Below are 16,272 nucleotides of genomic sequence, written 5' to 3' on the forward strand. Positions count from 1 at the left end.
AAAAAAAAAAAAAAAAAAAGGCAATGTAGAAGAGGAAAACCTTCCTGAATTCAAAGTTAGGCACCCCCTGGCTCAGGTAGTTCAGTCCATGAACGATCATTGATACCTTGTAGGCGAACTCCAGCTAGGCAGTCAGGGCCATGGAAAAGGAGACCTGTACTCCCAGCAGGGTCTCGGGTTTAGTAGGAGCTCAATGAATGCTTGTTGAATGAATAAATCAATTTAGTACTGTGAGCTGGAAGAGATGCATGATAATAGATTTCCTCATCCAACATTCTCAAATATTTGGGGATTTTCTACTTGTTCTTTTATTAATGGTTTATAGCTGAATTCTGCTGTAGTTAAACAACATATTCTGCATAATATCATTGTATCTTAATATCTTAATATGTTTGTATCATTGTATCTTCCATGTGTCCCTGGAGCATAGCTGCCTTCTGCAGTTGCTGAGTACAGTTTATAGAAACTTATGAATTAGGTTAAGTTTGTTAATTATGTCATTCACATCTTCAGCGCCAGGATTTTCTGTCTTTCTTCTATCCGTTACTGACAGAGGTATGTAAAATCTCCCACTATGATTATGAATTTGTCTATTTTTTCCTTTTAGTTCCATCAATATTTCTTTTGTATGTATTGAAACTATGCATACACATTTAGAAGAGTTAGATTATCCTGGTGGATTGACTTTCATGACTGTAAACTGTCCCTTTTGTCTCTGGTAATGTTTCTTAAGGTCAACTTTATCTGACTTTGTACCAGTTTCCCTCTGGTTAATGTATGCATGGTATATCTGTTTCCATCCTTTTACATTAAGCCTCTTTGTCTCTTCTGAGAAATATAAAGCTGGATTGGGCTGGGTGTGGTGGCTCACACCTGTAATCCCAACATTTTGGGAGGCCGAGGCGGGCGGGTGGATCACTTGAGGTCAGGAGTTCGAGACCAGCCTGGCCAACATGGTGAAATCTCGTCTCTACTCAAAATACAAAATTAGCCAGGCGTGGTGGTGCATGCCTGTAATCCCAGCTACTCAGGGGCTAAGGCGGGAGAATTGCTTGAACCCAGGAGGCAGAGGTTGCAGTGAGCCAAGATGGCACCACTGCACACTCCAGCCTGGGCAACAGAGCAAGACTCCATCTCAAAAAAAAAAAAAAAAAAGAAAAAGAAAGAAATATAAAGCTCAATTGTTTTGTTATATTCATTCTGATGATACTTGTCTTTTGATTGGAGTATTTATTTTATCTAATGTAATTACTGATATACTGGAGTTTAAATCCACCATCTAATATTTTTTCTATTTGTAAGAATTGTTTCATGTTACTTTTTGTCTGTTTTATGGCTTCAATTTTGGATTAATCAAGTATTTTTTAATGCTACCATCCCCCCCTTACTAACCTGTTAGTTCTACTTTTAGTAGTTCTTGCAATGATTCCTATAAAGATTACAGCATGCATCTATTAGACTTCCTAAAAAATCTAATAGACAATAGTACTTTTACCACTTCCCAGACAACACAAGAACCTCAAACCACTTGAGCTCCATTTAATGCCCTCCTGCCTTTTGTGCTATGGTTGCCATACTTTTTAATCATACATATATTTTAAACCCCACACAGGACATTTTTCTGTTTTACACACTCGAACTTTACTGAGATTTACCTACATCGTTTCCCACTTCATACTCTTCATTCCTTCCTACGCCTCCGTACTGACATCTGGGATGATTTTTCCTTTAGCCTAAAGAATTCCCTGTAGCATTTCCGTCTTGTGGATATTCTGGTGACAGACTCGCTCCTCTTTTGTTTATCTGGTATGTCCTTATTTTACCTTCATTCTCTTCAGTGGGCACAGATTCTAGGCAGACATTTTTTTCTGCCCTTTGAAAATGTTGTGCTGTTAACATCTTGTCTCCTTATTTGTGTTGAGGGACCAGCTGTTAGTCTTTCTGCTGCTCTTTCCAAGGTAACTCAGCTTTTCTACCCTGACTGTATTTAAGATTTTTCTTTCTGTCTTGTCTTCTCTGCAGTTGGATTTCGATGTGTCCAGATGTGGTTTTCCTTGTAAACTACACTGTGTGGGCTTGATGTCTTTTGTCATTCTGGAAAATTCTAGGCCATTATTTCTTCCATTATTTCCTCTGCACATCCTTTCTCTCCTCTTCTTTGGTATTCCATTTATGGGAATGTCAGACCTTCCTATGCCCTGGCTGCTAGAGTGCAGATCTTCAGGAATGCATCTGAGAGCCTGGGGCTGTTTAACAGGTCCCTTTGTCCTTGGCAGGTTCTGAACTCCCAGTCTCCCCAGTCCCTGGAGGCTGCCTGCAGCTTTGCTTAGCTTCTCAGCCTGTTGATCACTGCCGTGGAATTGGAGAGTGTCTTCTGGGGAAACACAGAGGCAAATGTGAGCCTCACCTCAATGCCCTTCCCATCTCTCTGGATTCTTGTCGCCTTCGGGCCTTGCTGCCTCGGTAACTTTCTCATGTCTTCAAACATATGTTTTAGTATTTTACCTTCCTTTTCTACTTGTTCTTGGCAGGAAGCTTTATCTACTAGAAGGTAGCCTGACACATCCAGAGGCAGATGCGTTGCTGAGAAGAAATGACAAAGAGGTGGTTTCTGTCCCTTGGGCCTGAGGGTCCGGTGGCAGAGCCAGACATGACAACAGTGTAAAGCACAAGCAAAATGTGATGTCAAAGGGAAGCAGAGAGACATTCAATCTGATAGGAGGACCTGGGAAGGTCTCCGTGAAGAACAGGAAGGATTGTACCATGTGCCATTTGGAGGAGAGGGGATGGAGGTGCATTGTTCTAGGTGACAAAAGCTGAAGCTGGTACAGGCTGATATGATGGGACATGTGCCATGGGCAGGGCTGGGGTGAGGGAAGGGAGACACCATTGTGGGAACTGAAGCAGGGAAGGTAGGCGCGTGCCACACGTAAAGGCTTTTGTATCCAAGCTGAACCAGGACTTTTTATATGGGATGGCAGATTGGGAGTGACCCACTCTGGCTTTGCTTGCACTAACTGTGCAACTCTGGTAAAATCTCTGATCCTCTCTCGTTCTTGATTTTGTTGTAAAATACGAATCCTGATAGTACCTGCCTCTTCTAAACTCCCCAAGGTTCTTGTGAGACATAGGTAAGCTTGAGGATGCAGATGTGCTTTGATGGGAATGGTGCGTGGCCAGGACCCTGATTCCCTTCAGAGTCACACCACTAGCGGGTCAGGCTGTGCATTGGTCAGTTGGTCAGGAGCTATCACAGGAACCCTCCATCACTTTCTGGCCTTGTTTATTAGTCGCAGGATGAGGATGGCTGGCTCTCTGGCAACATCAGAAAACTTTCCAAAATCCTCAGTTCTGACTGTCCCCCAAGCTCCAACATCTCTACCCTAGCCTCCTCTTTGGGGCACTGGGCGCTGCTGGTCCCCCAACAGACATGGAACTGCCTCTCTCCAAGGCAGATCATCCCTCCATGGGCAGCTCTGGACAGCTCTGACTACAGAAAAGTTATCCAGACCTTCCTCAAAGGTAGTGTGCCATGACCGGAAGAATATGATTAGCCTACTCCTCTGCATAGGGTTAAAATAAAGTACCTTAAGCCCCCACCTAAGTTTCCACCTGCTCATCCTGTTTTAGGGCCCTGCATCTTTCTCTGAGACACACGTGCGGTCCTTTTAAAACAGTCTCCTTTTTTCTCTGAATTACGAGAGGACCAAGATACACGAGGTCTTCTTGCTACATGATTTCACTCGGGAATTCTTAGAGGAAGGCTCCACCAGATACGATGACCATGACCTTGAGGATTTTAAAACTCATTTAGCATTGCAGCCCTCAAAGCTGACGGGAACATTAGAATTCATCTAGCAAATGCTCCTGTAGTGTTTTGGGGTGCCATTCATTTAATGGAGGGTGGGTGTGTTGAATCTCTTGCCCTCGCCCCTTCAAACCCGCTCCTTCTCCACCGGCCCCCATGTTCTAGGAGACCAGCCCATGCAGGCTCCCCCAGTGGGCTCAGCTCCCTTGCCACTGGCTTTTAGTTGGAGGGGTCTGGGTTTGCCTAATAGGAGGCGACCAGAAAGATTCAAAGATGGGAGGAAAGGGAGTCAGGTATTTATTCTCCCTCCTGCGTCCCCACCGTTGCTGTGGGTTGGCTCTGAGACTCTCCAGTGAAGGCTCCTAAGAGACAGCTCCCTCTGCCACTCTCCAGTTCTCACCCCCCAGGCTCCCTTCAGGCCTAGGGTGGTCACAGCCCCCCTGAGTCGCCAGCCCTAGGGTGTGACACCAGCCTTTGTTAGTTCCGCAGAACTCTGCCTGCATGTCCATAGTATTAAAAAACTCTCCTCAAATTAAGTTGGAGTGTGCTCTGTTCCCTGCCAGGAACTCTACTGGAAAAAGCATTCCAGAGAGATGGGGAAGACGGTGGGTAGAGGAGGTGGGACCTCCTAGCCCTGCGTGGTGGAAACGTCAGGTAGGAGTGGGGCTGGATTGGCGTCGAGAATGGACGAGCTTTCTGTATTAAGCCAAGGGGTATGAAATCTCTCATTCTCCTTGTAGGTCTCCGTAGCCCCACATTCTCATCCTAACACATCTCTCCTGTCTTTCAGAAAGCTCCTGCTGCTTCCGTACCCCGCCTGTCCCTCCCGGCTGCTCAGGGCCCCCTCGTGGGATCATCAGCTCGAAGACAGGGATGGAGAGGCCTCTGTGCTCCCGCCTCTGCAGCTGCCTGGCTGTGCTGGCCCTCCTGTCCCCCCTGAGCCTGGCACAGTATGACAGCTGGCCCCACTACCCCGAGTACTTCCAGCAACCGGCTCCCGAGTATCACCAGCCCCAGGCCCCCGCCAATGTGGCCAAGATTCAGCTGCGCCTGGCCGGGCAGAAAAGGAAGCACAGCGAGGGTCGGGTGGAGGTGTACTACGACGGCCAGTGGGGTACCGTGTGTGATGACGACTTCTCCATCCACGCTGCCCACGTCGTCTGCCGGGAGCTGGGCTATGTGGAGGCCAAGTCCTGGACTGCCAGCTCCTCCTACGGCAAGGGGGAAGGTAAACATTCTGTGCTTTGGATCTGAGTGCTGTGACCTGGCAAGGCCCGGAGCTGCCTTCCCTGAGGTCAGCCTGGGAGAGGAGGCTGCACGCACTGCAAAGTGTAAACTCTTGGTGATGCCCATCTAGGGACTGGCATCCTTCCGAGCACAGGCAGGCTGTACCCTGCAGTAAGGCAGGGGTGGGGGGGCATTTGAGGAGGGGCACAGTAAGTGACCAGCCATACCGATTTGCCCAGGACTTTCCTGGCTTTAGCACAGAAAGTCTCACATCCTGGGAAAACCTCAGGAAAACCAGGACAGTTGGTGACCCCACGTATGGGGTGAAATCGGCCTGTGCTTCTCTCTCCACCCCATATTCCCTGCCTGGAGGCTGTGCCAGCCCAGGTGAAGTTGCACTTTACTCCAGATCATTCCGTTAGGAAAACCTCTTGCTCTTCCTCACAAAAGCTCCCATATGCTTGAGTTCCCTGACGCCTCCCGCTGTCCTGGCACGTGGAGTTCATCGTTTTAACACTAACCTGCTATTGCAGGCTTGGTCACGACAGGCACAGAGATGCTTTGGGTTTTTCACTGTTGGTTAGCCTATTCTTTCCTCCCTGTGAGGTTCAAATTTATTAATTTATTTTTAAAAATTGTTTTAAGAGCTGGCCAGGCGTGGTGACTCATGCCTGTAATCCCAGCACTTTGGGAGGCTGAGGCGGGCTGATCATTTGAAGTCAGGAGTTCGAAACCAGCCTGGTCAACATGGGGAAACCTTGTCTCTACTAAAAATACAAAAATTAGCCGGGCATTGTGGCGAGTGTCTGTAGTCCCAGCCACTCGGGAGGCTGAGGCACAAAAATCGCTTGAACCAGGGAAGCAGAGGCTGCAGTAAGCCGAGGTCGCGCCACTGCACTCCGGCCTGGGTGACAGAGTGAGACTCCGTCTCAAAACAAACAAAAAAAATCCCAAAAACTTTCCTTTAAGAGCTTTGAGGCAGGACAAGTTTGAAGTCCTGAACCTAGAGCTCAGTCTGTACTGACCTCTGACACCACACTTGGTAGGAAGACACTTGTCCTCTCCAGCCTCATTTTCCCCATCTGGAAGTTGGGCTCTCTAAGAACTCCTGAAAGCCTGACGGTGCATGTTCCCAAATAGGAAAGAGACGAGGGTGGAGGGCATTGTTTCTTTTTAAACATTTTTCCAGGAGCTAAGAGTTTCCCATCTGTGGGTCAGCCAGGCAAAGGAAGCTCCCATACCCGCCCCCCGGCTGAGCTGCAGCCCAGACCTCAGCACAAGTCTGGCTACTGGACTAAAACAGGGCTGCCCACACTCCTGTCCTGGACTAAAGCGCTAATGCCATGCTGACTGCATAAGAATCGCCCAAGGGAGCTTAAAAGTACAGAATAGCACAGACCTCAACCCACCATAAATCTGGTTTAAAAGGTCTGGGCTGGAGCCCAGGACTCTTGTCTCTTTTGGAAGCCTGTAAAGTGACAGGTTTGGGAGTCGTTGAAATTGATAACTGTTATCCTCCCTTCCAACTTTCTGTTATTCTAGAAATTATAGGAGAAAGGAAGTCCCATCTCATACACATCTCACCTCCATGCAATTGAAAATTTCCTGTTGGCGTAACTGGATCAGGAGACAGCAGAGAGTCAAATGTTCTCTGCAGCTCGCTCTGGGCTTCCTGGCAGCGATGAGAGCCACGGAAGTGAAGTTAGCAAATGCTGGGCTTTAGAACCCACTTCCTGTCTTCTTTAAACAAATGTCTGATACTTCCACATCTCTGTTTATCTGACTGGCTGAGCGATCCAGGGGTAACCTCAGATTCATGTTTTCCATTCCAGGCTTTCCAACGCTCATTATTTTATAACAAATGCTTTCCAATGACTGGGTATTTTTCCAGTGACAATTTTATTTTAACCTCAATTTAAAACTTACCTGTTGTCAGACAAGGGGGTTGTGGTTTTCCCTATCAGGAGCAGGCATGGGGTAGTAGGAGACAGGTTTTTACCCAGGTGGGACTTTGCCATCCAAGCATGGTGAAGAGTGAAAAGTTCCAAGGAGTGGCGGGAATATGAAAGGGAAGGATTAAACTCATGGTTCATGGAGACTGTGCTGGGTAAGGAGGGTGGTAATACGTGGAGAAGTTGTAGGATTATGCATAGCTGCTGTGATCACTGGATTGCGGGTCACTGTTCAGATGGAGACACAAGAAGTTTACTAAAAGATGAAGGGAGCTGTATGTGGGTACACAGCAGGAAGGGTGAAATGGATATTGAAGGGTGCAATCTCTGGTAATGAGAAACCATGGGACAGTGGCTGGAGCAGGATGGAGGACAGTCCCTGAGAGAGGAGGTATATCAACGAAGAGACCAGGAGTACTGGAAAGGCCATCTTTGTGGACATGGAATCCATCAAGCATTTTAAAAGGAATAATATCAAAGAGAGGACAGGAAGAAACAGGTGCCTGGAAGAAAAAAAAAAACAAGAAACCCCGTCTTGTGTTCAAGGCTTTACGAGTTAAGCTGCTTACGTGAAGTGGTGCTTGGTTTATGACATGAGAGATCTTTTACATCTAAATGTATTTGAATTTCACCAGCATCAGTCCAGATCTTTTATCACTGGGTACATGGTGGGCACTTAGTAAATATTAGCTAATTGACTGATTTTGATTTGGCAGAATAGGAAAAAGAGTTGGCCAAACAGTTCTTGGTATAGTGAGCACAGAACGTGGCCAGCACCCAGGGCTTGCTCCGGCGGGGGTTAGGGGCTTCATGTGCCGGTCAGACTGTGGATAAGGCTGCCCCTCCAGGACCCCTCAAGCTCCTCTGAAGTTCAGGCTGGAGGAATGAAACCAGGGAGGGCACCAGGGATGAACTGGGTTTTCTAGCCTGGCCTGTCCACACATTGTTCTCCCAAAGCATCTCTGAGCTCGGGTAAACCACAGGCCCTTTTAGGGAGTTCTGGAGGGAGCAGCTGTCCTGTTTCTCAATCCCTGGTCAAGTTATAGCAGCTGAAGCTAAGGTGGTTGCTCTCCTTCACCTGTCTTCAGAATCAGGAGACTAAGCCTATTCCCAGTCACATCCCTCATTCTTTAGACCAGAGCAACGAAGCCAGCGATAACCACGTTGTGACCCCACAGACTTTTTTCTTTCCTTTTCTTTGAGACAGAGTCTTGCTTTATCACCCCGGCTGGAGTGCAGTGGTGGGATCTAGGCTCAATGTAACCTTCGCCTCCCGAGTTCAAGTGATCCTCCCATCTCAGCCCCCCCAGTAGCTGGGATTACAGGTGTGCGCCACTAGACCCAGCTGATTTTTTAAATTGTATTTTTAGTAAAGACAGGGTTTTGCCATGTTGGCCAGGCTGATCTCAAACTCCTGGCCTCAAGTGATCTTCCCACCTTGGCCTCCCAAAGTGCTAGGATTACAAGCTTGACCCACTGCACCCATTTGCGACCCCATGGAGTCTAACTTGAATAGTTTCCATTGTCCTGGGCTCTGGCATTCCAACTGAATTTCATTTATGATTTTTACCTTCCTAATGATCTGTTAACTTGTATATATATGTGTGTGTGTATGTGTGTGCGTGTGCATATTTATATATGTATATTTATATATATTTATCTCTTCTTTCATCAGGAGAGGCGTTGGAAGGAAAGAGTAAGATAAAATTTGGCTTCTGATTGAATGGCTTTCTTGTGTCCAAAGTTTGACTCTCATCTTGTGTCCCAAGGACACGGCCTTCCTGGCGGTTCTGAGGAGGCATCTACTGGATTGTACCTAGAACCACCCTGCTTTCCAGCAGGCAGACCCAGAAGCTGGTTGCATTGGAATCAGAGTAGTCTAGTCAATAAGCACTAAACCTATAGAGGAAAAAAAAAAAGGGCCCTTTGCAGTGGCTCATGCCTGTAATCCCAGCACTTTGGGAGGCTGGGGCAGGTGGATCAGTTGAGGTCAGGAGTTCGAGACCAGCCTGGCCAACGTGGTGAAATCCTGTCTCTACCAAAAAAATACAAAAATTAGCTGGGCATGGTGGCATGTGCCTTTGGTCCCAGCTACTTGGGAGGCTGAGGTGGGAGAATTGCTTAAACCTGGGAGGCGGAGGTTGCAGTGAGCTATGATTGCACCACTGCACTCCAGCCTGAGCGACAGAGTGAGACACTGTCTCAAAAAACAAAAAAAATTTTTGTTATGAAATCAGGCCAAACGAGTATGCCATGCATGGTGATACTGTCTTGCGCTAAGTACAAATTCACGTATCTACCATCTAAGTAGAAACTGACCAAGCATATGTGGAAGGGGTCCGTGGAAAATTATTGGGGGTCCATGGAAGATTTGTAAGAGAGCAGCTCTTTGGGGCAGGCTCCGCAGAGTCTCTGGTTTGCAGCTGTTTTTAGTTCCTTTGATGATGCACTGGTGGACTTCCAGGTCCTTAGCGAGGGGGGTTTCTCTCACTGCAGATGGAATAGGGTGACACTGCTTTTCACCGTCTCTGTCACTTCAGCAGCTTTGCGACAGAACATTCTGCTTAGAACGTGGAGGGTCTTTTCCGTTGCTAGTACTTAGCAAGACAAACATTGGTTTGTTGTTGAGACAGCAATCGATTAGGGAGTGTATGTTTCAGTGGAGCTTGACTGCTTGGAAACCAGGCCAAATTGAGAAGCCAGTTGGAAAACCTCAGCCCAGATGTTTTCAATTAGCTCTTTGTTCTCCACAATGGATCCAAGGTGCTGTCATTTGGGCCCTGACCAGCAACCGTGAGAACAGACACGTTTCAGCAGGGCCTGGACATCAGGAGACTGGCCCCGGGGTCCTTCTCGACCTTGAAGACCCTCTGTTTCTCTCCTTGGTTTCCTAATCTCTCCAATGGGAATGTTTTTATTTGCTTTTCTCTTATATCGTAGAAGCAGTAGAATGTATTGTTTTTCTGACGGACTGGAAGAAGGAAGGGGAAAGGGAGGCTGAAAGCATACCAGGCACATACATTACCTCATTGAGTCTCCATGGCAGCCTGTTTGCTCGGCATCATTATTTTGGCTTTAGAAATGAGAAGCAGGTGTGGTGAGGCAGTTGCCCGCATCACACAGTGTCCCAGTGTGTGGCACATAGAACTTGAACCCAGGCTTGTTTGACTATGTCTGCTGCTCTAGACTCCTAAAAGGAGCTGTGAGAAAAATGAGAGGTTTAGTTTTGTTTTCTTTCATTTTTGCAGTGGCACTTTTAAAAATCACTATTTGAAAACCCTCTAGTACTTTATGATTTTTTAAAAAATTATGGCAAGATGCACATCACATAAAATTTACCACCTTAACTTTTTCGGGTTTTTTTTGGAGACAGGGTCTCACTGTCACCCAGGCTGGAGTGCAATGGCACAATCACAGCTCACTGCAGCCTCAACCTTCTGGGCTCAAGCAATTCTCCCACCTCGGCCTCCTGAATAGCTAGGACTACAGGCATGCACCACCATGCCCAGCTAAATGTTTTGATTTTTAGTAGAGACGAGGTCTCGCTATGTTGCTCAGGCTGGTCTTGAACTCCTGAGCTTGAAGGATCCTCCCGCCTTGGCCTCCCGAAGTGTTGAGATTACAGGTGTGAACTGTGTCCAGCCCAGCCTTAAACATTTTTAAGTGTATAGTTCAGTAGTGTTAAGCATATTCACATTGTTGTGCAGCCATCATCACCGTCCATCTCCAGACTTTTCCATCTTGCAAAACTGAAACTCTGTACCGATTAAACAACCACACTCATTTCTTTCTCATCCCAGGCCCTGGCAGCCACCACTCTACTTTCTGTTTCAATGAATTTGACTCTTCTAGATACCCCATATGATATTTGTCTTTTGGGACTGGCTTATTTCACCTAGCATCGTGTCTTTATGAATCATCCATATTGCAGCAGGTTTCAGAGTTTCCTCCCTTTTGAAGGCTAATATTCCCTTGTATGGATAGACCACATTTTGTTGATGGATATCTGGGTTGCTTCCACATCTTGGCTATTGTGAATAATGCTGTTATGAGCACAGGTGTGCAGATACCTCTTAGAGACCCCGTTTTCAATTCTTTTGCTGGATCATATGGTAATTTTACTTTTAATTTTTTAAGGAAACATCATACTGTTTTCTATAGCACCTGTACCATTTTGCACTCCCACTGACAGTGCACAAGGGTTCCCGTTTCATACCCTTGCCAGCACTGTCATTTTCTGGTTTTTTTGTTTTTTGTTTTTTTGGTTTTTTTGTTGTTGTTGTTTCTTTTTGCTTTTTTGATTTTTGAGACAGAGTCTTGCTCTGTTGTCAGACTGGAGTGCAGTGTTGTGATCTCAGCTCACTGAAACCTCTGTCTCCCAGGCTCAAGCCATTCCCCTGCCTCAGCCTTCTGAGTAGCTGGGATTATAGGCACATGCCACCACGCCTGGCTAATTTTTTGTATTTTAGTAGAGACAAGGTTTCACCATGTTGGCCAGGATGGTCTCAATCTCCTGACCTCGTGATCCACCCGCCTCGGCCTCCCAAAGTGCTGGGATTACAGGTGTGAGCCACTGCGCCCGGCCCATTTTCTGTTGTTTTGATAGTAGCCATCCTAAGGGTGTGAAGTAGTGCTTCACTGTGGTTCACCCTCTAGGACTTTGCACGCTGAATTCTCTACTTAGTGCAAGTGAGAAAAAAACCAGGAGGTAAGCAGAGTCCCATGGTGGCCTTCTAGAACATAATGAGGTGGTTCCATGGGCCAGTCTGGCTGGGCTGTCTCTGAGCCAGTGATGGGAAACGTTGAGAAGTAAGAGGAGCTGAATAGGAAGTCAAGGCCTGGGCTTCTGAGCTCAAGGGGTGGTGGGATAATCATGCCACCTCATCCTCTAGGTATTGGAAGACCAAGGAGATACTACATGTGAAATGCTTAGAAACCTCAAACCAGGCCGGGCGCAGTGGCTCATGCCTGTAATTCCAGCACTTTGGGAGGCCAAGGCAGGCGGATCACGAGACCAGGAGAGCGAGACCATCCTGGCCAATATGGTGAAACCCCGTCTCCACTAAAATACAAAAAATAAGCTGGGCGTGGTGGCGCACGCCTGTAGTCCCAGCTACTTCGGAGGCTGAGGCAGGAGAATCACTAGAACCCAGGAGGCAGAGGTTGCAGTGAACCGAGATCGCCCCACTGCACCCCAGCCTAGAGACAGAGCCAGACTCTGTCTCACACAACAACAACCACCACAACAACAAAAAACCCAAACCTTCAGTGGCTGGAGAGTTTAGTTCCTCCCTGAAGGGTCAGAGTTCAGCCTCTGCTACAGATAGAAGGTGAGACTGGCTTGTGCCATAATCAGTGCCACTAAAACATCATCATCATCACTATTTTTTAGTAACTATGGCCAGCAATGAACTAGGCACGTGCTTCATAGTATCTCTGATCTGCACACAGCTGTGCAGCTGAAGTGTCATTGTTAGTCCGACTTTACTGATAAGAAAAAGGGCCCTTGACCCTGGCTGAACGAGAGCTCAAACCCGGCTTGGTACCCAAAGCTCTGCTCTTTCCACTATCCCATGTGACTTCTGGGCTTAAATCTAATTTCTATCCCAATCATGTTCAATCTACCACATCCCCAAATCACATTAGCTGCTTACCGTGGTGTGGGAATCCAGGTGGTCTCGAGCTACGTGCAGTATCTTAATATAATAAAAATTAATTGATGGCCACACACAGCTGCCAAAATTAGAGAAAAATTCTCTTTCCATGTGAGACACTGGTGTCCCTCAAAGACTCAGACCTGCATTGACGCATCTCTTGGTTTCTCTCCTCTCTGCCTCCTTCAGGGCCCATCTGGTTGGACAATCTCCACTGTACTGGCAATGAGGTGACCCTTGCAGCATGCACCTCCAATGGCTGGGGCGTCACCGACTGCAAGCACACGGAGGACGTTGGTGTGGTGTGCAGCGACAAAAGGATTCCTGGGTTCAAATTTGACAATTCGTTGATCAACCAGATAGAGGCAAGTCATGTGCTTTTGATGTCTCCGTCATGCAAACATTTTTCCTCTTCCATGCAACTCGCTTTTTGTGTATTGATTTCAAGTGTGTGTGAGCAGGAAGGAGGGTACCTAACCCAATGGGATTAGATGCAAGGGCAGTTTAGGGAAGGATTTCTGGAGAAGGGAATCCCATCCATGGGGAAAGGGCATTTCCAGGCACAAGGAACAGCATGGACAGAGGCACAGAGGTGGGAAGGTTGATCTCAGGGGGCATGATCTCAGGAAGAGTGCATCTGGGAGTAGAGTTAACTGAAGCTGGAAAGATGGGCATGAAACACCTCCTGTGCCATGTTCAGGAGCTTGCCCTTTGGGTAGGAAAATGTATTAGTTATCAATTGCTGCATAACAAATTGCCCCCAGATTTTGCAGCTGAAAACAATGAATCTTTATTATCTCACACGGTTTCTGAGAGTCAGGAATTGAGGAGCGGCTTAGCTTCTTGCTTCTGCTCAGGGTCTGTCATGGAATTGCACGCAGGCTGTCAGTGGGGGCTGGAAGGTCCCCTCCCACACAGGCTGTTATGGTTGTTGGCAGGCTGTGGTTCCTTGCTAGCTGTAGACTGCAGCCCTCTGTTCCTCTCTGTGTGGCCTCTTTGTAGGCTGCTTGAGTGGCCTCAGGAGATGGTGGTCATCTTCCCTCCCAGTAAGTGAGGCAAAGGAGAGCGAGAGAAAGAGCACAGGATGGAAGTCATGTTTCATAACTTAATCTTGGAAGTGATAGGCCATCATTTCACTGTATTCTATGGATCACACAGACTAACCCTGGTAGAGAGTAGGAGGAGATTACACAAACGTTAGACACAAGGTAGGGTTGCTGGGGCCATCTTGAAAGCTGGCTACCACTGGCCAATGTAGCTAAGGATTGGAATCACTTTTTTTAATTAATTTTTTTTTTTTTTGAGATGGAGTCTCGTTCTGTTGCCCAGAGAGGAGTGCAGTGGGGTGATCTCTGCTCGCTGCAAGCTCTGCCTCCTGGGTTCACACTATTCTCCTGCTTCAGCCTCCCATGTAGCTGGGACTACAGGCGCCTGCCACCACTCTGGGCTATTTTTTTGTATTTTTAGTAGAGATAGGGGGTTTCACCATGTTAGCAGGATGGTCTCAATCTCTTGACGCTCGGCGTGATCACCACTCGCACTCCCAAAGTTGCTGGATACAGAGCGTGACGCCACCGCTCCTGGCTTGGAATCACTTTAAAAATGCAGGTACTGGGCTGGGTACAGTGGCTCACGCCGAGGCTGAGGCGGGCGGATCACGAGGTCAGGACATTAAGACCATCCTGGCTAACACGGTGAAACCCCGTCTCTACTAAACACACACACACACACAAATTAGCCAGGTGTGGTGGCGGCGCCTTTAGTCCCAGCTACTCAGGAGGCTGAAGCAGGAGAATGGCGTAAACCCGGGAGGCGGAGCTTGCAGTGAGCTGAGATCACGCCACTGCACTCCGGCCTGGGCGACAGAGCGAGACTCTGTCTCAAACAAACAAACAAACAAACAAATGGAGATACTGGGGCTTCCCACTGACCTGCTGGCTCAAAATCTCCTGCTATGGGACCAGTTTATTTTTCTTTAAGCAGCCCCAGATGATTCTGATGTTGCCAGACTGATCATTTCAGCATTTGAAAATCTACATTTATGGCTAAATTTCAGGGTTAGCTTTCCAGCAAATTCTTTACCCAAACAATTACATTAACAAACACTTATTACATTACTCTTCTGTGCAACATATGTGGGGCTTAGGGCAGGATGAGTTGGCAGCTAACACTCCTGTCCTCAAGGAACGTGTCGGACACCACCCCCAAGGAATTGTGGGATCTGCCCCAAATCCAGGTCAAGGAACCTTCGCTGTGCTTCAGCCTCCAACTGACCCCAGCACTAATGCAGAAGAAAGGTGACTTGAAATTGCCCTATTTGGGCTCCAGAGGAAGTTCTCCCAAGACTGTGGCCTTTACTATCATGGCTCACACAGTCTTGCTCTCTCCATATATATTCCCAAGCGTGCTGGGAATTTGTCCAGCCCTGTAGTATAGCATGGAAAAGGATTTCCAGGCTTCTCTCAGCTGTGGAGGAGGCTGCTTCTGGTCGACACCTGTCAAATGCTGCTGTTTTATTGAAGATAACTAGAGAGATTGTGATGGAGTTGATGTACTTTCCTCAGTCTTCCAATTACTAATGACAGCTTTGCTTTCTTTACCATGAAGTTTATGATCTGACAGATGGGCTTGTCCAACCCAGTTTCACAAAATTTTCCATCTCCATTCCTTATAACCTCATGAGCAATAATTAGCCCCCAGTTATGTGTATCTTATCTCTCCCATGAGATTGGAAGCTCCCAGAGGGCAGGGGCTATATCTTATGCATCATTGTATCCAACAGATAAATTCTAGGTACCTAATGGGAGCAATGTCTCCAACTTCCAAATTTTCTTCTTCCCAGAAATGTGAGCCGGAAATTGTTATCCCCTTAGTTGGAGAATCTCCCAGGATAAAATACAAGCTAAACAGCAATGAGAAGCACATGGAAACAAATAATTTCTTCACAGCTTGTCCTGCCTAATCGGACCATGAGCTGATTTGTAACATTTTGGATGGGCCTCTGTTCAACCTAGAACCTCAGGTTAATCTACTTGGAGTGTCCAGTGAAGACCCAGGCTTCTTGGCATAAGAAAGTCATTGATGACTTGAATTTAAAAAAAAAAAAGGACAGGCCAAAACATCAGTGAGCTTTGTGTCGAGAAAATGAGAAGGCTCATCTGGCATTAGAAAAAAAAAGATTTTGGAAAAAGGACTCTGAGTGGCACTTCATTAGATAAATGTTTGTTGAATACCTACTAAGTGCCAGTTCCAATGCTTAGCAATTCCAGGGCGAAATAAGATGGGTCATATCAAAAGCAGAACTTTCATGGGGTGGAATAAACATAGAAAAGACTGAAAATGGCTGAGCATGGTGGCTCATGCCTGTAATCCCAGCATTTTGGGAGGCCAAGGTGGGTTGATCACCTGAGGTCAGGAGTTCGAGACCAGCCTGGCTAACATGGTAAAATCCCGTCTCTACTAAAAATACAAAAATCGGCCAGGCATGGTGGCGGGTGCCTATAATCTCAGCTACTCAGGAGGCTGAGGCAAGAGAATTGCTGGAACCTGGGAGGCGGAGGTTGCAGCCAGCCGAGTTCGCACCATTGCACTCCAGCCTGAGCCGAAAACAGCAAGACTCTATCTCAAAAAA

The 16,272-nt window shown here is 47.1% G+C and overlaps 1 protein-coding gene across 1 annotated transcript in view; it reads left to right on the forward strand.

Annotated features, from left to right (window-relative positions):
* The window catches only part of LOXL2 (lysyl oxidase like 2), a 104,624-nt gene that overhangs the window by 28,546 nt on the left and 59,806 nt on the right, over window positions 1–16,272 (forward strand). Inside the window, exons 2-3 of the mRNA XM_017885707.1 lie at window positions 4,599–5,036; window positions 12,831–13,006. Of these exons, the coding sequence (XP_017741196.1) occupies window positions 4,682–5,036; window positions 12,831–13,006 (531 nt within the window). The 5' untranslated portion in view covers window positions 4,599–4,681. The remainder of the gene's footprint in view (window positions 1–4,598; window positions 5,037–12,830; window positions 13,007–16,272) is intronic.

Source organism: Rhinopithecus bieti, unplaced genomic scaffold (assembly GCF_001698545.2).
Source record: "Rhinopithecus bieti isolate Rb0 unplaced genomic scaffold, ASM169854v2 scaffold_315, whole genome shotgun sequence".
In the NCBI taxonomy this organism is placed as follows: Eukaryota; Metazoa; Chordata; class Mammalia; order Primates; family Cercopithecidae; genus Rhinopithecus; species Rhinopithecus bieti.